This window comes from Molothrus aeneus, chromosome 28, assembly GCF_037042795.1.
Source record: "Molothrus aeneus isolate 106 chromosome 28, BPBGC_Maene_1.0, whole genome shotgun sequence".
Lineage (NCBI taxonomy): Eukaryota > Metazoa > Chordata > Aves > Passeriformes > Icteridae > Molothrus > Molothrus aeneus.
In genome coordinates this window covers 3428450-3449440 of record NC_089673.1, presented here as the reverse complement: position 1 = coordinate 3449440, position 20991 = coordinate 3428450, and the positions used below count along the sequence as shown (strand labels likewise).

General features: G+C 49.3%; 1 protein-coding gene across 1 annotated transcript; it reads left to right on the top strand.

The window, feature by feature from the left end:
* The first annotated feature begins 4 nt into the window (after positions 1–4).
* Positions 5–18300, top strand: DNAJC7 (DnaJ heat shock protein family (Hsp40) member C7). The gene is made up of 14 exons (XM_066567106.1): positions 5–231; positions 7688–7776; positions 8020–8144; positions 8231–8344; positions 8660–8734; positions 10456–10574; positions 12158–12311; positions 13694–13858; positions 14888–14979; positions 16154–16227; positions 16549–16695; positions 17033–17185; positions 17630–17692; positions 17999–18300. Exons 1-14 carry the CDS (start codon positions 5–7, stop codon positions 18034–18036), a joined length of 1635 nt encoding a protein of 544 aa, XP_066423203.1. The 3' UTR covers positions 18037–18300.
* Positions 18301–20991: the final 2691 nt, after the last annotated feature.

Genomic DNA, 20991 nt, shown 5'->3' with positions numbered 1-20991 from the left:
CCGGATGCCGCCGCCTCGCTCCTCCGCCGGCGCCCCCTGCCGGTCGAGCCCCGCCCCGCTCTACCGGCGGAGATCCCGCCCGTTCCGGCCCTCGCCCCGCCCCGCCCCGCCCCGGTCCGGCCCAGCCCCGCGCGGTAAGATGGCGGCGGCGGCGGCTGAGGCCGAGTGCGATGTGGTCATGGCGGCGCCCGACGGGCCCGGCGAGACCGACAGCGACGAGGAGGCGCGCAGGTAGAGCGGCGGCCCGGGCGGGGAAAGGGCGGCCCCTGTCCCTGCCGGTGGGCGGGCCGCGGCCCGGCCAGGCTGCAGTGCCGCAGGGCCCGGGGCCGCGGTGCTCGGCAGGGCCGGGAGCGCGCCCGGGGACTGCGGTCGGTGCCGGCCCGGGCGGACCCCGCGGGCACAGCCCTGTGTGCAGGGCCGGCCGGGAGCGGCGGGGCTCCGCAGCGGGGCCCGGCGGGCCGTGACAGCCGCGGGCCGCACGCGGCGGGGCCCGGGAGCCGCCGCCGGGTTTGCGGTGCGGTGCCGGTGTGTCCCGGTGAGCTCCCGGGATAAGAGCAGCCACCCGTTACCGGGGTGTGCCAGCAATGCGGTTCACACCCCGTGTCCCGAGGCCACACGCCCGCACCGGTGTCGGGGAGCGCGTCCTCCCCCTCGCTCAGGGGGAAAGGATTAAACTCGTGGGAAGGGGAGGCTCCAAACTCCTGAGCCCTTTGCTGCTCCATCACCGCATTCCCCCGGCTCTGCTCCGTTTGAAATCTGTGGGTTCCGCTCCGTCCTGCCTTGCTGCGGATAACGGGAACGATGCAGAACGCTGCTCCATCATCCCGGAGCTCCCGGTTTGTCCGTGCCGTGCCCTGAGGAGCTGCCAGTGTCACCTGAGGCAGGGCGAGGTGGGATCCCCACCTTTCCCACTCGTTTTCACCTCAGGAGTGACTGAGCTGTGAATCTCTGTCCTGGAAACTCTGCTGGTTTTCCAGAGTGGCAGGTGCTGGGTTCATACCCCTGGAAGGAAAGAACTGTTCCTGGAGGAGCTGAGGTGTTTGCTCTGGAAGATGATTCAGTGGAATGAAGAAGAGGAAACAAAACCAAAAGTGGCCTCTGAGGAATGGTGGTTTCAGGCTCCCGTTGATGGCTCGAGGGATTCTGTGGAATTGAGGCCCGAGGAGCAGCTCCCTGGGGAGATCCTGCTGAGCAGGAGAGGAGGAGCTGCTGAGGAGGCACTTGGGGCTGGCAGAGCACGGGCATCGCCCAGCCTGTGGGGCTGGGACAGGCCTGTGTGGGCACAGCACTCCCAGGCTGTGGGAGCACAGCACTCCTGCCCTTGGGCAAGCAAAATGTGCTGTTTGAAATGGTGGAAATTCACAGGTAAAACCCTGGCTGAAGGCACAGGTGTCTGCAGGTAGTGACCTTCAGCTCCTTTCTTCCTTCCTGAGGCCGTGCTCTGCACTGCTTTCATTAGGCGCTTTCACAAGGTTTCCTTTTCGTGTTCTTTTGGGAATGTTGCACCTTTCCCTTGCTGAAATGGATCCATATGGGCAGGAGCTGATTCCTTGGTGTTGCCCTGGGAGAGCCAGCCCTGCACACCCCGATTTCTTTGCAGTTCTGTGCATTGACCTCTTCCCTACCCCTGCCCTTCGTGTTTCACTGTGGTAGCTCAGTTGCTCTTGTGAAAATCAGAGCAATAATTGCTGTACTGGGGAGTGGAGTTGCAGCCTCAGGACGTGTCAGGTGTTTGTGAAACATCCCAGGCCAGGTAAGAGCTGGGTGAGCTCTACGTGGGACACACTGATTTGGTGCAGCCTTTAGGATGTATCTGCCCTCACGTCCATAAAAATCAGCAAAAATAAATGAAAACCTTTTCAGAATCCTTATGATAACTCAGCAATGAGGGTTCCAGGTTCTGTTGTTTCCATTTAGGGATTACAGTATGGCAGAATATGGATACTTTGCTCAAGGACTCACCTTTGTCCAAATGCACAATTCTGTTCCCTGTGGCTTAATAAAACTGGAAAGTTAGAAAACAAGCAAAAGGGGAGATCTGCGTTTCAGAATGGCTGTAACTAATGCCCTGAAGCAGCTGCAGACATGCCAAAGGGCTCCCAGGGTGTCCAGGGCACAGGAATGGAGTGTGGTCACAGGATAATTATTGTCTGCTGCTGCCTCATGGATTGTTGGGGTCCTGGCAGAAAGTGTTGATGTAATTGTGTTAATTTTATCCGTTGGTGCACCAGTGCTGAGCAGCTGATGAGCAGGACTGGGCTACCCCTAAAAACTCACTTGTTTCTTCATTAATTTTAAAGGTTTCTCACCCATGGGAACAGTTTTTCCCTGCTCCCAGCTGCTTTGTGAGCTTGGGCCTCTGGAGCTTTGCCAGGGAGAATTTCCTTGTCATCTTCCTGGCACCTCTGGGTTCTGGCTCCCGTGCATGCTCCAGGCTGGATCTTTCTCCTCCTTCTTCAGCACTGGAGCATATGGAAGCTTTGTTTTCTTAAAAAAACCTCCAGCTGTCAGGAAAATACTGCTAGGAAATTGCAGAGCCCCTGCTGCAGGCTTGGGATGTGTTGGTGCCTCTGTGGGGGCATCCACATTTCCCACAGCAAAGGGATGAGCACGGAGCGACCCACAGGGTCCTGGAGCTTCTGGGCCTGGCCAGGCTGTGGGTCACTGGTCTGCAGGTGTTACCTGGAGCTTGGCAGGTGGTGGTGAGCACCAAGAGGCTTTTCCAGTGCATCTCAGTGAGGCTCCTCCAGAATAGATGTAATTTCTGGCCAATTTTGGGGCAGCACTGGCAGGAGGGGGTGGATCATCTGAGGGGCACCAGGTCATTCTGGGATAAGCTGGAAATGACTTTCCTATTCCTGTTCTGCCTGTAGATGGACACTTGGACTTCCCAGGTGACAAACCAGCCCATTTTACTCATCTGGAATTATTTTATGATCTCCTGATCATACCAGAAGCAGCAGAAGGTACTCAAGTAATTATTTGCTTCCCTGTGCATCTGCAGAGTATTTGAATATCTAAGTTAGGCAGTTGATTTATCCAGGATAAGGTGATCCATACCTACAGTTTCACCCTATTTCCTTAACATGAAATGTGCTTTTTTGAGATAAATCATAATGTACATGTAGTTGTTTTCCCATGGAATTCTTAAACTGATTGGCTTCCTTCATTCCAAAGGAATTTAAAAAAAAAAGCTTCCTTCAAAAAAAAGCAGTCTCAGGCTGATTCTAGACCCTTCCATGGGTTTTCACAGGAGTTACACTGTGGCCCTGCCAGGCAGGATGGGGCCATTGCTGGGAATTAGGTTAATTCAGAGCTCTGGGAATTACATAACAGCACAATTAAAGCTGGGGCTCGGCTGCTCTTCTCACTCGTGGCTGCAGGGAAGGTTTGGGTCAATCCTTGGATTTCTTGGGGCGCATTTTGGTTCTTGTGGCTCTTTTGGCCTTCTGAGTTTGCCCTCAGTTACGAGGAACCTTCTGAGGGTTTGAGCACCTTGTGGGTTCAGGTTCAGCTCTGCTCTTGAGAGGCTCAAGGCAGCCCTTTGTTACTTTTCCATGGGTGAATCCTTGGCCCATCCTTGTGGAGATCTGTGTGTCCACACTTGGGTTTCTGAGCTGGGGGCTGTGTTGAGTCTCTGCCACAATGTCTGTGCATTGGGGGGAGCTGATGTGCCAGGAATCAGCTCTGCTCTGCCCAGCAGGGCACAGAGCCTGTCACACAGCAGTGTGTGTGACCACTGCCCTGTCCCAGTGCCCACACACCCTCTGGGGGAAACATCTTTTCCTAAAATCCAACCCAACCCTCCCTCACCCAGCTCCAGCCATTCCCTGGGGTCACCAGAGAAAAGAGCTCAGTGCTTGCCCCTCTGCAGCCCCTCGTGAGGAAGTTGTAAATATATATATTCCTTTATATGTAATATGTAATATATTCCTATATTAGTATATGTAATATATTCCTATATATGTAAATATATATTCCTTTATTTCTATATATGCCTAAATCCAATCTCAGTGTCAAACCTCACCTGAGGACAGGTCTCTGAAGTGCTGTGTATCTTTCTGGCACAGGGAGTGTTTTGTTGCTCTTCCAAGTCCTGAAAGAAGGGAGGGGAGAGTATTGTATGTCCAGGGGCAAACATGATGGCTAATTTTAAGCTCTAGACATCTGCCTGCTGTAAACTGAATTGAGATCACCCAACTTATTTTACCCCAGCGGCTGAGTCACATCTGACAGCTGAGAATCTGGGTGGGATTTCACCCCCAAAAATGCCTGATAAAGGCACGATATCCTATTGATGGAAAAGCCTCTGCAAGAGCTGCACAAAATTGCCAGAGCATAACAGGAAAGATTACTTGGTCGGGACAGGATTTTGGAGACTTCCTTAAATCCTGGTTATTTTAGGGTTTTGCACAGTTTCATAATGGAGGCAGGCAGTGAAGTGGGAGTGAGGGTCAGGAGAGCTGGGAGATGGTGACTCTGCCACCTGCTTAGGTGTTGGATTTCTGTCCCTGGTGGTATTGCCTTGCCCAGGGGCTGTGCCAGCACACCTGGATCTGCTGGCTTACAGATCCCTGAAGGTTCCCATGACAGAAAATCAGGTGTCTGCAGGAGTCTCATGGGGAGCTGGAGTGGGAGGTGGAAGCCACGATCAGCACTCGCGCGGGGGCAGCGTGTGGAAGCTCTGAGGAGGAGGCAGGAGTTGTTAGGCAAGCGTGGGATTGTGTCACTGTGTGCAGGATGGCTTCTCCAAGAGCTGCTGTGCTGGGAACGAGCAGGGGCTGAGCTTTCACAGGGCACAGGGAGGAGAAGGAGCCTTGTGCTGGTTCCTCTCTCCATCCTCACAGATCGAGTGTGCGCGGGAGCCTCAGCGCGCGCAGCTGCTGCTTGAATTCCTTGGTCTCCAGCTGTGCCAGGAGAGGTTCAGCTTGGACATCGGGTGGAATTTCTGCTCAGAAAGGGTTGTCAGACATTGCCCAGGGAGCAGTTGGAGTCCCCATGTTCAAGGAATGGCTGGACATGGCACTCCGTGCTCTCGCTGGTCTGGTTGACAAGGTGGTGATCGGTGTCTAAGATCTCAGAGGTTTTCTCCAACCCAAATGATTCCATGGTGGCAGGTTCTCTGGAGTGACTGGGACCAAAGTGCTTCAAGTATTAGAGATGCTGAGAAATACCATAAAAGAGAAAAAAAATTATTGCATTGCTTGCAGGAAGAGTCACTCCCACCAGCCCCTCCTGTGCCTGTGAGTGATGAAAGACAAGCTTCTTACCCAGCTCCTTGGTGCAGCTCCTCTGTGTTTCTGTGTCCAGCATGGAGCAGCCCAGTGAAGACACCAACCCCGTCACAAAGACACCCATTCAGCTGGGGGTGTATTTCAGCAAAGCACGATTCTTGTTCAGTGTCAAAAGTAGCAAGTGGGGAGTGCAGGCCCCAGCAGCGCAGGAGGCAGAATGAGCTCATTCAGACCACAGCATCTGTTGGGTTGAAACAATCCCCAGTGAGATCAGGGGCTGCAGTTCTCCTTGTTGGAGCCAGAGCCATGGTAAACAAGGGCTGTGTGCTCTGGATGTCAGCAGGGCACAGCAGGGCAGAGCTGCTCCTGTCCTGGTGCTGGAGCTCGAGCCCAGCCTGACAGCTCCAGCAGGTCCTTTGCCTCCGTGCTGTGGAGGTGATTTGCTTTCCCAGTCTTCATTGGAGGTGATTTGCTTTCCCAGTCTTCATTGGAGGTGATTTGCTTTCCCAATCTTCATGGTTAAGCCTTAGGCCATGTAAGCAGCAGAAATACCTGTGCTCTCCTTTCTGCCACTGTCACCCCAGGCACTGTGACTTGTTGATACATTGATCTGTATTAAATTGCTTAAAAGGAAAACAGACCAATAAAAAAAGAGTAGAAAACAGTAATCTCTGTGTGGGAGTGTTTCTCTGGCATCTCAAAATGCCGGTGCTTTCTGAAAATTGGTTTTGCCAGGGTTATGTTTTCTTTCTCCCATTTTCCCAGCAGTTTGTGGCAGATGGGGTGCTCTGGCAGCCAGCCTTTGGCTGTGTCTATGAGATGGTAATTCTTCATGACAGGACAGGTAAAATGGGTAAAAGAACTTGTGATTCAGCCCAGTGTGCTGGACAGGTTGTGGTGGTTACTCAGGTGAGTTCTGCCATTAAGACTGTTCACCTGTTTCTTTAGACTGTACAAGAAAGACCTGAGGGAAGGAGCTTTCATAGGATCTGTGATTTTCTTTTCTATTTGTGATTACAGAAACAAGAGAACAGTGAAACTCTTTACTGCCCGGGTTCCAAAAGTGCACAAGTGCTGAGTAGTTTTTCCACTGCATTCAGATATTTGATCTGTAATATTCAAAACAGGTGGTTGTGTTTGGAAACATTTTAATCATGCAAAGTTTGCATCCTGATGCTTGTGATATGGATCTATCCCACAGGCATAGTTGCACATCAGTGTAGCTGGGAGAGTGCAGAGCTCCTGGGGCTCTGCTGGGCAGTACCTGAGGAAAAGCCAGGCTGCAGCACCTGCCTCAGGTGTGATGCTGGGAGGGGCTGGGGCAGAGGAGGGATGGCAGTTTCCCATCTCTTCATCATTTTCTGGAGCAGGAGTGAGAGGAGCTGACCCAGGAGCCAGGACAAGGCCCTTGGGGGACAGTGGGTGTGTGCTACCCCTTGCTCTGCCCCAGTTCTTACCCATCTCATCTCCTTCCAGGGTTTAACTCCCACAGGGCTGTGGCTGGACTCAGCTGGGGTGCAGCACACAGCAAAACTTAAAACTGAAAGTGAAGAGCACATTTCCCAGCTCCCAGTGTCCATTGTTCTGCCAGCTGGGAAATCTGTGATGGCTCAGTGAAAACAAGCCCTGCATGAGGTGCTTGTGTGGGAATGGCCAATGGCAGCCTGAGCAAGGCTGAAAACATGGGAACTTGTTCCAACACAATTCCCTTTGTTCTCTCCCAGGTCAGCCTGCTGAGCACTGCTCACATTTGCTCTTCCATCACTGTGATGTGCTCTCCCTCTTGCCCTGTGCAGGTGAAAGGCTGAAGGGAGATGAGGGAAGAGAAGGGCCTTGCTTTCCCTCAGGGGAAGCTTTGCTTTCGAGAGTTTAAGGGAAGCTGCTTCAAACCGTATGTTGTGTGTTTTTAAATGTCCCAAACTGTCTCTGCAAATGCTTGCTCTTGAGTGTGAGGACTATTTCTAGACCTGTTGCCAAGGCAGTGCCAGGCTTCTGTTGCAGGCTTGTACCCATATTTCTCTTTGATTTAGCTGTCTTTTGAATGTGGAAATTGTTCTTGGCTCTGGTTTATAAGTATGTGGGACTCCTGAAAGCGCCAGCACTGTCTCTTTTGTTCTGAGGTGCAGCCCCCTTGCAGGAGGGGCCTGTTGGATGAACTCCATATCATGGACTTCTGCTGGACTCTGAGGGGACTCAAAGGTGGCTTTAGGCTTCTGTTGCATCCTTGTAAAATTTGGCCAGGAAATATTCCTGAGTATCCCAGGTGGAGTAGCTGGGAGCCAGCAGGAAATGGGGTGTGCTGGGCAGTGTGTGCTGAGGAGATCTCAGGAGAACCAGCTTCAATTTGGAACAGAATTAAACAGTTATACTGCTTGGGGGTCAGATGCATGTCATGGTCACAATCTGTCTGGTGCTCAGTTCTTCTGAAAATGTGGTGTTTTGCTTCCTTTCAGAGAAGCAGAAGCATTCAAGGAGCAGGGAAATGCATACTATGCCAAGAAAGATTACAACGAAGCGTTCAACTACTACACAAAAGCCATAGGTGAGAACAGCTGATAATATCAATCTTTACTGAACACCATGTCTAAAACTGGAGCTGGTTGCTGATTTCAAACACACCAGTGGGGTTTCTGACAGCACATGCTGAAGGCAAACCTCTTGCCTGCTTTAATTACCTTGGGAAATGTCACCAGATCGATAATGCCAGTCAGGGCCAATGTTCTTAAGTGCCACAAACTGTGCAGCTGCTGCATTACACTGATCATGAGCCTTGCATTTTCTCCAGATACATGTCCCAATAATGCCAGTTATTATGGGAACAGAGCTGCCACGCTCATGATGCTGGGGAGGTTCCGAGAAGCGCTGGAGGACGCTCAGCAGTCAGTCAGGTTGGATGACAGCTTTGTACGGGTACGTGGAGAGCTTCAGGCACCTCTTTCACTCCCTTCTCTGCACCTGTTACAGCTCTTGCAGATCCCTTTTCCCTGTGTTCCCAGGGCCACCTCCGGGAAGGGAAGTGCCACCTTTCCCTAGGGAATGCCATGGCTGCCAGCCGCTGCTTTCAACGAGTTTTAGAACTGGATCATAAAAATACCCAGGCACAGCAGGAGGTAAGGGAATCTTCAGATTGAATTGTCCTCAGGAGATGCTCAGGAGGCTGAGCTGGCCAAAGGAGAAATGGAGAGTGGTGGAAGGCAGCTGGCCTTGTGTCTCTTTCACAGGGTACATTTTCCTGGACTCTCAGTTCAGTCACTTTATTTCAAACTGATCTTAATGCTGGCAAAAGCATTCATGTCATCTGCATTATTGGTCCATGGTCTGCAGTAGTTTTGGCTCTGACATTCAGGGATTGGGTGTTGAAATGCTGCTTGGTGGCATTTCAGAGCAGACACTGTCCTGCAGCACTCATGTGTTCTGTCTTTCAGCTGAAGAATGCCACGACTGTGCTTGAGTATGAAAAAATAGCTGAAGTGGATTTTGAGAAACGGGATTTCAGGAAGGTGAGATGAACTTGTTTGCTGTGGTCTTATTTAAAAACTGCTGTATTGGACATGGCCCAGGCAGGTGTGGGGCTGTTTCCTGGCTGGGTATTTGGGAGGTGCTATGCCACATCTGTTGGATCAGGGCTGGCTGGTGAATTGTGCCAGCTCTGGAAGTGGCAGAGCTTGTGCTTCCTGAGCACTGACCAAATGACAAGTGAGGAGGTGACTGGCTCCGGCCAACCCTCTGTCACTGTTTGCTTTGCAGGGTGAGTGGAGTCATGATTGAGCTGTTGGAGACAGATTTTGTCAGCAGCAGCATTTGATCACACTTTGCTCCTGAAATGCATCTCCAGGATTCTTCTTTCTCAACTCTTTCAAAGAAAAAAAAAAATTTAAAAAAGGCATGCTGTGTGCCAGTAAGGGTCATACAAGGAGAAATGCAGATCTGCATGGGGCATTCTCCTTACAGCTTCCAAATCTTTCTTCCCAAGGGTTGTAACAGGATGCAGCTGGTACTGACCTGATAGAACAAGAAATGACAGCATGAAATCTGAAAGGCACCAGGCACTTCTCATGCAACTGTTTCTGTGCAGTGGATGCATGTAAGGCTCAGATTTATCCCAGCAAAGAGATTGTCCGGTACATTGAGCTCATTGTTCAGGTCACTCTTAGGCTAAGCTCAAGATTTTGGAAGGGTAAATCCCAGCTTTGTATCACCTGTTTCTGAGGAGCAAATGGGATGTGTGATCAATCTGAATTTCCTGTGTAGGAATTGCCCTGCCTGGGCATCTGCATCTGTCCCTCACTTCCCCAGTCCCACTTCACTGACATGAAACTTGATCTTTGTTTCTGGAGAGCTGCTCCTGTCTCACCCAGGAGCCCTTGGCTCTGGAGCACAGTGCTTCCCACAGCAGGGCCGTGATGTCACGGGCTGAGGAGCAGATGAACCTTGGGGAACAATGCCCTGTTCTTGCACAGATGTCCCCACCAGAGTGCAGGCATGGAAAAGACCCATTAGCTCACCCTGCCCATGGCTGTCAGGCCAGTGGAAGATCAGTCCTTGCACTGTATTTTCTGTGTTTTGTCCAGTCCAAACTCTCTCAGTCTATTGAATTTCTGTCCCTCCCACATGGCTTTATACTGCAGGAAACAGGGGCAGGATTGTCCTTCTTGGTTCTTTCTTTGGGGCTTGCAGTTTAGAAGGGTTAAAGGGGTGAACTTCCTACAGGTGTCCCTTGAGGCTTGTGTAGTGCTCTGTCACAGTAACACAGCAGGTGCCTCAGAACTTGGCACACAAAGCAAAACCTTTGAAAAACATATCAGGAAAACAGCACAACCTTTGAAAAAGGTATGCACTTTAAAAAGCATAACAGGAAAGTAGCACAACCTTTCAAAAAGGTATGCACTTTGAAAAGCATATCAGGAAAAATTTCCAATGCAATGTGTCTCCAGCATTAATAATTGGAAAAAACATCCTAGATGGAGACATAGAAAACAGTGAGGTTTTCCCAGATTCTTCACACCTTTCATTAGCCTGAGGTCATGGTGCAGAATTTGTTCTCTGTGTGGGGTTCACTCTCTTGTCTGTGATGTTGTAGCTTAGGAAACTCGAAGAAGCAGTGGAGATGGGTGTCTGCCCTCACCTTCCTGATCAAACACAAGCCTCAAGCATGGGCCAGCAGTTCAGCCAGGCCCTTGGCTCTTTGTTGTGCTCAGGGCTATGATTTCTCCCACCCCAGGTTGTGTTTTGCATGGATCGTGCTTTGGAGTTCGCTCCTGCCTGTCACCGCTTCAAAATCCTCAAGGCCGAGTGTTTGGCACTGCTGGGCCGGTACCCCGAGGCACAGTCTGTGGCCAGGTGAGTGTCTGAGGGCTGGGGATGAGGGGCACCTGCTGGGGAATCCTGGCTCCATGCCTGCAATAAGTGAGGGAATAGAAAATACAAATATTCCTTAGTGTGTGGTGGTGTTCGCAGGGGTCCTGGGACGAGGGAAGAGATGAGAATCTTGACTCCATGTTTCAGAAGGCTGATTTATTATTTTATGATAGGTATTATATTAAAAGAAAGGGGTATATTAAAACTATACTAAAAGAATAAAAGAAAAGGATTTCATCAGAAGGGTTGAAAGGAATGGAATGATAACAAAATCTTGTGACTGACCAGAGAGTCTGAGACAGCTGGACTGGGATTGGCCATTAATTAAAAACAACCACATGAGACCAATCAAAGATGCATTTGTTGCATTGCACAGCAGCAGATAATTATTGTTTTTCTTTTCCTCTGAGGCTTCTCAGGAGAAAAATGCTGTCAAAAGGATTTTTCATAAAATATGTCCGTGACACTTAGTGCACGTTATGGGAAACGGATTTGTAGAGAGCTTTTAGGGCTTGACAGAAAGCCCACACAGCATTGCATCCACATGGAAACTTTGAGACAAGAAATGCTGAGAAACTGTCAAAACTTTGAGACAGATATTGGTGAGAGAGAAATGGAGCTAGAAAAAGGTTTCAAAAGATGGCCTTGCAAATAAGACTAAATACTTTGGAGAAATAGAACTATGAAAGATGCACTGTAGTAGGATCCATGAGGGGCAGTTTTAGATGATTGGATTTATGGCATCTACAGCATGGTGTGACAAAAGCTGATAGGCCAAGAAACACGTATAATGTATTGTAATTAGGAAATAGTTGGCTTCTGATTGTGGTGGTGTGAATTATACAATCTGTGTTGTCTCACCCTTCTCAGGAGACTGAAAATAAAATAAATAAAACTTTTAAAATGCCTCTCTGAGTCAGGAAAAGGGTATTGTCCAACGAAGGTGATGAGGAGGCAGTGTGTGAATTTATCCCCATGAATCTTCCTAGGAAGCTTCATCCAGACCCCATTCACAACCAGCCATCCTGCTTGAGGAGGCTTCTGTCCTTTTACCTTACCTGTACCACAGACTTGTTAAAATAACTGGGTACTGTCACTGTCATATTTTCTGAAAAATCTTCTTTGCCCAGGATTCTTCTCCTGGGAAGCTGAGAAGCCTCAGAGAAAAAGGAAAACAATATTATCTCATTTACTTCTCCTGTGTTTTGTTGCTTTGGAATGTGGTTTGGACATTGTTTATCCAACAGGTGAATTGTTTTGACTTAATGACCAATCAGGGCTCTGGAGAGAGTCGTGGGTTTTTCATTAGTATCTTCTTAAGCCTTCTGTCTGTATCCTTTCTCTATTCTTTAGTATAGTTTTAGTATATCATTCTTTAATAGACCATAGTAACACAAAATAATAAATTCGCCTTCTAAGAACATGGAGTCAGATTCCTTCATTCCTCCTCCAACGGGGGGACCCAGAAAATACCCCAGGGAGATATTTTCTCAGTGGAGGGAGGTTCTTGTGGGGGTCAGGAGGCAGCAGGAGCAGGGCAGATGTCCTTTATTTCTGTGTTGCAGTGACATCCTGAGGATGGACTCCACCAACGCCGACGCGCTCTACGTGCGCGGGCTGTGCCTGTACTACGAGGACTGCATCGAGAAGGCCGTGCAGTTCTTTGTGCAGGCCCTCAGGATGGCCCCTGACCATGAGAAGGCCTGTCTTGCCTGCAGGGTAAGTGGTGAAAATGGGGCTGTAAAATCACCAGGGTTTGGGTTTTTTAAACCCAACGCATAGTTTGGTTCTGCTGGATCAATCCCTTCTCCCTCCCTCATCCATGAGAAACCCAGCAGGCAAGACAGGCTAAGTGCTGGAAATGGGTCTGTAAAATCACCAGGATTTGGTTTTTTTTTAAACTCAACGCATGATTTGGTTCTGCTGGATCAGTCACTTTTCCCTCCATCATCCACAAGAAGGCCTGTCTTGCCTGCAGGGTAAGTGCTGGAGATGGGGCTGTAAAATCACCAGGATTTGAGGTTTTTTTAAACCCAACATGTAGTTTGGTTCTGCTGGATTGATCCCTTCTCCCTCCCTCATCATTGGCTGTCCCTGTCATATTTTCTGGAAAAATCCCTTTGCCAGGATTTCTTCTCCTGGGAAGCTGAGAAGCCTCAGAGAAAAATGAAAGCAATAATTATCTGATTGCTTCTCCTGTGTTTGGCTGCTTTGGAATGTGGTTTGGAGATTGTTTACCAACAGGTAAACAGGTTTGATTGGTTTCATGTGAATTGTTTTGACTTAATGACCAATCACAGCCCAGCTGTGTCCAGGCTCTGGAAGCAGTCACAAGTTTTTCATTAGTATCTTGTTAAACCTTCTGTCTGGATCCTCTCTCTATTCTTTAGTATAGTTTTAGTATAGCATTCTTTAATATAATATCATAAAATAATAAATTAGCCTTCTAAGAACGTGGAGTCAGATTCTCAACTCCTCCTTCATCCTGAGGACCCAGCAAATACCACAATTGGCTTTCCCAGATCTCCAGGAGCAGGCTGTGTGTCCAACCCATCCCAAAGACAACCAGCTGCTGCCTCAGATAAAGCCAAGCTCCTAAAAACTGTTTCTTAGCAGATTGTGATAGGTGGAAGCATCCTCCCCTTCACTCTTCTTTGTTCCCTGGTCAGACAGAGGAGCAATAAAACCTGATACCTTGGTTTTAAAGGAACTCCTGACTTTCAGGTCCAATATCCAGGCCACTGCCCTGACTTTCATTTAACACTGTTCCTTCGTGTTTCTCCTTTCCTGGTGTGGCTCTTCCACTGACTTTAAATCTGTTCATATGCTCGCAGAAAGTGAACTCCTGGTCCTTTTATTTTAATCCATAAATTTACTGCACTGTCATGTTCTCTCCTTAAAATCAGGCAGCCTTTGTCCTATGGAGGATGCCTGGAACTGGCACTGGCTGTTCCTTAGTGCTTCTCTTGGGGGAAAGGCAAAGTGAGATCATTTCAGCTGCAAGGCTGTGATTTGTATCCTCCAACTGTTGTGTTGTTCTGGCAGAACAAGGTGCTTGGCCCCCTGACCTAGTGTCCTTACCCAGGTGTGTTTCCTTTCAGAATGCCAAAGCACTTAAAGCGAAGAAGGAAGATGGGAATAAAGCATTCAAGAAAGGCAACTACAAACTAGCATATGAACTGTACACAGAGGCACTAGGAATAGACCCAAATAATATCAAAACAAATGCCAAACTCTACTGCAACAGGGGGACGGTTAATTCCAAGGTAAGGGGTGTTGTGTGGATGGTGTCTGTTTCCAAATCCCTCACCATGGCAGGGATAAACCACAGCTGAGTTATTCTGGAAAGCACAGGCTCTCCTGGCTGCTGGGCAGCTGCATCTCTGAGGCCATGGGCAGTGTTTCAGGGCTTTGTGCTTGCACAACACTTGGAGCAGTTCCCAACAGCCAGCAGAAACAGCTCCTGCAGAAACAAAACTCAAATACTTGGGCTGCATGGAGTGGGAGGGAGAGGAGGGACGTGCTTCAGCCTTATCTTAGTCAGCAAAAAGCACCCCTGTCTCTGTTTCCTTCCCAGGAATGAACAGATTTATTTTCCTATTCTTTTTGTAAATCATGTCTTGCTTATTGTTATTTAAAAAAAAAAAAAAAGAAAAAGAGACCTAATTTAAAAAAGACCTAATTTAAAGCCCCATGACACTTTGCTGTTGAATTTTAGTCCTGCACTGTCCAGGGAAACAGCCAGTCATGTGGCAGTGCTCCCAATTCCCACCCTGTGTCCTCTGGGCACTTTTCTTCCTCAGCTGTCCCAATGTTGATGCTGCTTCCCCAGACACCCCCACTTGGTCAAGAGACACAGGCTGTTCCCAAAACCTGGGAAGTGGGATGAGCTGGAGGCCACAGAATGCATGTCTTACATGTTTGTGTCTGAAAACAAACAACACTTTTTCTAAAAGACTTCTTTTAAATATTTTTGGGTTTATCTTCCTGCCCAGGAATTAGTTTGGACAGAGAAATGGAATTGTTATCAGACAGGCCCTTGCTTTTGAGTGCATTTCTTACACAGAAACACCACACAGCTCTGTCATGTCACTGGCCAAGCCTCTGATGGGTTTTTTTTCCCCAGTGAACAAAAGCTCTGTGTTTGTGAGAAACTGGGAAAAAAAAAAAAAACCCAGATGGAGACACAGAAAGCAGTGAGATTTTCCCAGATTCTTCACACCTTTCCTTAGCCTGGGGGCATGGTGCAGAGCTTGTTCTGTGTGTGGGGTTCACTCTTGTGTCTGCTGTTGTAGCTTAGGAAGCTCGAGGAGGCGATCGACGACTGCACGAACGCGGTCAAGCTGGATGACACCTACGTCAAAGCCTACCTGAGGAGGGCACAGTGGTGAGTGCACCTTGGCACTGGGCACCTGTGGGGACAGCACTGTCCTCTGGCAGCTCTGAGGGGCAGCATCACAAATCTGGAGCTTGACTGAATAGAAGGAGTGAGGCCCTGAGTTTATTCCTCTTCCTTATGGTGCTGAGGAGATGGGGGTGGCTCTCTCTGGCCTCTCCTGCCTGCCTGGATCTGCCACTGCCTCTTGATGGTGTATTTATAGCATCATTTGGGTTGGAAAAGACCTCCAAAATCTTTGTCTTGCCTGCAGGATAAGTGGTGGAGATGGGGCTGTAAAATCACCAGGATCTGGGGTTTGTTAAACTCAATCCATAGTTTGGTTCTGCTGGATCAATCCCTTCTCCCTCCCTCATCACTGCCTGGTGCAAAGGCACCAACCTTTGACCAATTTCCATCCTGTCAAGTAGAGCAGAGCACTGAGTACCACATCCAGTTGTTCCATGAACATCTCCTGGAATGGGTGATGTTCCCATGGTGGCTCCACCACCCCCCTGGGCAACCAGTTTCAATCCTGATCACCCTTTCAGTGAAGAAATCCTTCCTCATGTCTGATCTGAACAGGATTTAGGGAGGATTTGTTCTAAGACTTGATTCAGCTCACTGTGTTTATAGACTGATTGTTTATGGGTGTTCTGTCCCACAGAGCCCCTCTCTCTCCATTGTCTGCAATTGCAAATTCACAGTAGTTGGAAAAGAGATTGAAAAAGACCTGCAAGATCAATCTTTTCCAGCCTCCCATCTCTGTAATTTCTAAGCTACAGTGAGTAAGGCTGAGGGGTGACAGACAGACTTGTGTCCCTCAGAGGTGCCAGGATTGTCACTCCTGACCAGCACTGCCACTGTGAAGCTCTGTGCCAGCTCTGACTGTGCACCAGCTTCCTGTAGCTCAGGCTGCCTGGGATCAGTTCCTGCAGCTGCATATTGGAATTATCCGGCTGTTAAAGCAGAACTTTTGCTGCCAAAGGAGTTTTCAGTGTCCCCTTGGACCCTAGAGTGCAGGTTCCTGTGCAGGCTTTTCCACAAGTGCCAGGGCTCCTCTGAGGTCTGACCTGCTGCAATCCAGAGCATTTCTCTTAACCCACATCCACCCAGACAGCCTGTACTGAGCCCCTTCTGCTGTTCCTCTGAAGGATGCCTTGGCCACCTGTGTTTCTTTCCACAGTTACATGGACACAGAGCAATATGAAGATGCTGTAAGAGACTATGAGAAGGTTTATCAGACAGAGAAAACAAAAGGTGAGCACAAAAGCACTCTGTGTGTGTGCACAAATTTCTCTGAATTGACATTGTTTTTGTTGTTCCTTTTTTCCCCCCACAATATGCTGTGATTTGCAGCCTAATACCCCAGCAGGACAATTTGGAGAAGTCCTCAGAAGCACTGGAAACCTCTGCTCTGGTTTCTCTCCCAGCTCTGAATGCTGAGGTGATAATTCACCTTGTGTCTGGGTTCAGAATGTCTGGTTTTGGTCTTGTCTTGACTGTCCCCTTGCTTTTTGAGTGGCCTGAAGTGCAAGGGATGGAGTAACTCCTCCCCTCTGGTGTTGTGCTCCTTTCCAGAACACAAGCAGCTCCTAAAGAATGCACAGGTGGAACTGAAGAAGAGCAAAAGGAAAGACTACTACAAAATCCTGGGGGTGAACAAAAATGCCTCTGAAGATGAGATCAAGAAAGCTTACAGGAAAAGAGCACTAATGCACCATCCAGGTACCCCTGCAGCCCTTGTGTGCCCTGTGCAGCCAGCACTGAGGCACAAATGTGTGTGGAAGAGGGAATTCCTGGGAAATGGCAACTCTGACCCCACAGATCTGGAGCAGGAGCTTGGGAGTGTTTAACATTATCCATTTGCACTAAAAATGAAACATTAACATTGGGAGCCTTTAACTGAAAATGAAACATTAACATTGGGAGTGTTTAACTGAAAATGAAACATTAACATTGGGAGCCTTTAACTGAAAATGAAACATTAACATTGGGAGTGTTTAACATTGTCCATTTGCACTGAAAATGAAAAGCTTTTTCCTGCTTGTTTGTGCATCCCCAGACAGACACAGTGGAGCAAGTGCAGAGGTACAGAAGGAAGAAGAGAAGAAATTTAAGGAGGTTGGTGAAGCCTTTACCATCCTGTCAGATCCCAAGAAGAAGGCTCGCTATGACAGTGGGCAGGACTTGGAAGAGGATGGATTAAACATGGGAGGTCAGTGCTCTTTACAACACCCTGCCATGGCAGCCTTTAACCCTTTAGGGTCTGCCTTACCCCTAGAGCAAGCCTGCTGTTGGGAATGGTTCCATGAATTGGCTTGGTTTAGTCCCTGACAAAAAGTTGGGATGAGCTGGGTGGTTCTAGCTGGGAGCAGCCTGGGACACTGGTGGGTGTTGGCTCAGCTGGTGGGCAGAAATCTGTCACAGAATATGGTAAATAGTGTCATTGTGAGGCCCTAAATGCTGCTTCTCCAGATCCCTAGGCTGCCCTGTGCAGGTTCTCTCTGCTTTACCTGTTTGTGGTCCCTTCATGGCCCTGGGGACCAGCCCTGAGTCCCCTTCTGAGACACTCTGGAGCCTCAGTGAGCTGACAGCTCCTGAGCTGTGGGAATGTGATGGTTATTGGCTGCAACTCATGAATTCCTTCTCTTCCCTGTAGAATTTGATCCAAATAACATCTTCAAGGCCTTCTTCAGCGGGCCAGGGGGCTTCAGCTTTGAAGGTAGGTGAGATGTTCTCCTCCTCCCAGCCTGGAACTGTGAGTACACAGAGCCCCTGGCAGGGCAGCTGGGGCTCCCAGTGGATGTGCTGCTTGAGGAGAGCATTTGGCTGGTGCACAGATCTCTTTCCAAGTTCTGCCTGCACAGTGGCAGCTGCTTCTGGTTCTTCTGGGTTCCAAGGCCACAAACTTGGGGACTCCTCATTCTGGAGCTGTGTGTGGCCTTGGCCCATCCACGTGCTGCTTAGGTGTGCACTAAACCAATTGGGATTTTGAAAAGTCCTGATTATTTTCCGTTTTCTTTTTCAGCTTCTGGGCCTGGAAATTTCTTTTTCCAGTTTGGCTAAGAAGCAAAACAAACACAAATCAAACCACACATACCTGATCTGCTTCTTTTAACCTCGAGTATGGACAGCCCCAGACTCCTCCTCCATCACGTCTCGTTGTCCTTTAGAGCAGTTTCATTTCTGGGTTGGAGCCTCTGTTTGTGTGTTGTGTGTGTGAAGAGGAAACCAGCTCGGGAGGGGAAGGCTTGTGAATTTTGTTTTACTGTTAACTTTATTAAAAAAAAACTGAAAAAAAAAATAAAGCTTTGAATCTTTTGGTCCCTCCATGCTGGCCCGTGCTTTCAGCTGCTTCTGCCCCTCAACACAGAGGATTTGCTGGAATCTTCCCAGAATCTCCACATGTGTGAGGGAGAAAGAATTCCTGGTTTGTTTCTGGTTGCTTCCAAAGCAGCATGTCCAGGGTTTGGAGTAACTTGTAAGTTATCTTAATCTTTTGGAAATACTGCCAAGGCTCAATCCAGTTTTGTACAATCCCATTTCACCTGCAAGCCTGGCTTCTTGGCTCTTTTTATTTGTTTGTTTATTTTTTTTCCCATGGTTCTCCCAGCAAGGCCCACTTGGGCATTAAACTTCTGTGATAACATGTGAGCTTACAATTCTGTATCAGAGAAATGCTGCTTCGAGTTCAAAGAGCAGCTCATGTGAGAATTCCCTGTGATGCAGCTGGAATTAAGGGCTTTGTGTTCCCAAGATTGTCCTGTTTAAGGGAATATTGAATTTGCTCTGGGCTGAATTCCTTCACTGTACTTTTTTAAATTAATCCACTTGAATATTTTATATTTGTGCTAAACTTGACTTTTGTTGAGCTTGATGTGTGATTTCCTGTTACTGATCCATGACATGGGTGAGTCTTTCAATGCCAGGTGAATTCCAGGCAGGGATGGTGGGTGCTTTGGGATGTGCAGTGTTTAGTTAACCTGGTTGTGTGGTTTTCCTCTGGCAGTGATTTACTCCTCCAAAGCAGCAAGAAAATGCAAAGTCCAGCTCTGAGCTGGCAGCCTGTGCTTTTCTCTTGTGCAGTGTCAGGACAGGAGCTGGAGGGATGGATGAGCTTCTGGCCTGGAGCTGTGCCTGTTAGCAGTTTGATTTTCACCTAAAAGGTGATTTTACAGCAAAGTCTCAGCTGGGAGAGAACTCTGCTTCTGGAATTGCCCCCCTTTTCTGCACAGCATGGTCCAGGTGCCTGTGTGAGCTCCTCTCTGCTGGGTTCTGGAGCTTCCCTTGTGCTCAGCCTGGGATGTTGGGGAGCAGGGGGGCTGTGGCTGGGGGTCCTGGGCTGGTGCTCAGAGAGGGGCTCAGGGGCTGTGGCTGGGGGTCCTGAGGGGCACAGGGGCTGTGGCTGGGGGTCCTGGGCTGACCCTGCCAGTGTGGGGCTGTTGGAGATGGAGTTTGCTCACAGGATGGGTGTTTGTGCAGGCTGGGCTGTGCTGAGAGAACCTCCCAGTGACTCTTTGCTTTCCCACAGCAGAACAAACCCTGCAGGGAGCTCCCTGCACCAGGTGATCACTGGCAATGGCACCTCTTTGTCTTCCTCCCTCCCTCCCCAGGGCTGGGTGTGCCCTCCAGCAGGACAGGGACTGTGAGTTCCATGGTGTCGAGGTCCTGCTGTGGTGTTTGGTCAGGATTCTTGACAATCTGCTTAAATAGAGGGAAAATTTAAGGGCTTAAATTTTAGCACTGCAGAATAGAATATTTTACAACTCGTTTGAAACTCAGCTTTCTAAGTGAACCAGTGCTGAGTAATACTTTCCAAACCTGACTCTCCCACGTTTGTTCAAGTCCTTCACACCCATGTGAGGGATGGACCCACCCAGGTGCACCAAGAGCAGCTGGGTCCTGGCACTTTTCAGGCTCTGAAATGGTGAAAACGTGGGGAACTGAAATACTGGTCTATGCACACTGATGCTTCCTTCCCCAGCTTTCCTGGCACTGAGTTTACAAGAGTTTAGTGGCATTTTGGTTCTATGACATCTGGTCCTCTGTGTGTGTGTGTCGATGTCACTGTACAGTTTGGGCTGTTCTCAGTCTCTCATTGCTGAGCAGAGCCATGTTCTGTGTCTGTCAGTGAGTTTATTCTCATTTTCCCCTGCCCTAGGGACGTGTGAGCAGTTTCCTTCCTCCCTTCCTTCTCTCCAAGCTGCCTGAGCCCATTCCTTGGAGCACAGGAGTGGAATGGCTCTGCTTCTGGGAGAGAAAATGTATACAGCAGCTATTTATAACCTGTACATGAATGCATGATTTAATGTAGTTAAATATTCATATGGTGAGTGCCAAGACTTTCTACAGCACGTTGTTACGTGAATCAAGGTGAAGGCAAATGCACAGAACCATGGAAGGGATTGGGCTTGAAGGCCTTTAAAGGCTGTCAAGTCCAACCCCTGCCATGGGCAGGGACACCTTCCACTAGGCCAGAGTGCCCCAGGCCCTGTGCAGTCCCTGTCCCCTGGCACAGAGCAGGGCTTGGTGGCACCTGGCACCTCAGGGCAGCAGCAGTGTCCAGTGGCACTGTGACCCCACCGTGTCCCAGCACGGCCTGGGGAGACAAAACTCTGCATTTTCCAAAAACTGGGCTCAGCTGTGCATTGCTTGGAGTGTTGCCTCCACACGTGGCGGTTCCAGCACATTGTCCATGGGTTGTGCTTGGGTGTAGCTGCAGGGAAGCTGAGTGCCAGTGCCCCAGCTACCCACAGGTCCTGATGCCACCACCCCACAGAGCCACCAGCCCCAGGGATTTGCCACAGAAACCACAAATGAGCATCCTCAAATGGTGCTGTCCCAGAAGGACAGAGAGCACACAGAGGTGCAGGAGGTGGTGGCATGGACACTTTGGTGTGACTCTCAGCCTGGGCTCTCCAAGGGAATGGCTGGTGCTGTGAGAGCTGCTGCTCTCAAGAAAGGCCTGGAAAGAGCAGAGCTGCTGTGGCTGAGAGCCAGACCAGGCTGGTGTGTCAGGGG

Coding starts and splice junctions, on each gene's coding strand:
- DNAJC7 (XM_066567106.1), top strand. CDS start 5: ATGCCGCCGCCTCGCTCCTCCGCCGGCGCCCCCTGCCGGTCGAGCCCC. Junction 8,145..8,230: donor TGGATGACAGCTTTGTACGG/GTACGTGGAGAG, acceptor CTGTGTTCCCAG/GGCCACCTCCGGGAAGGGAA. Junction 12,312..13,693: donor AGGCCTGTCTTGCCTGCAGG/GTAAGTGGTGAA, acceptor GTTTCCTTTCAG/AATGCCAAAGCACTTAAAGC.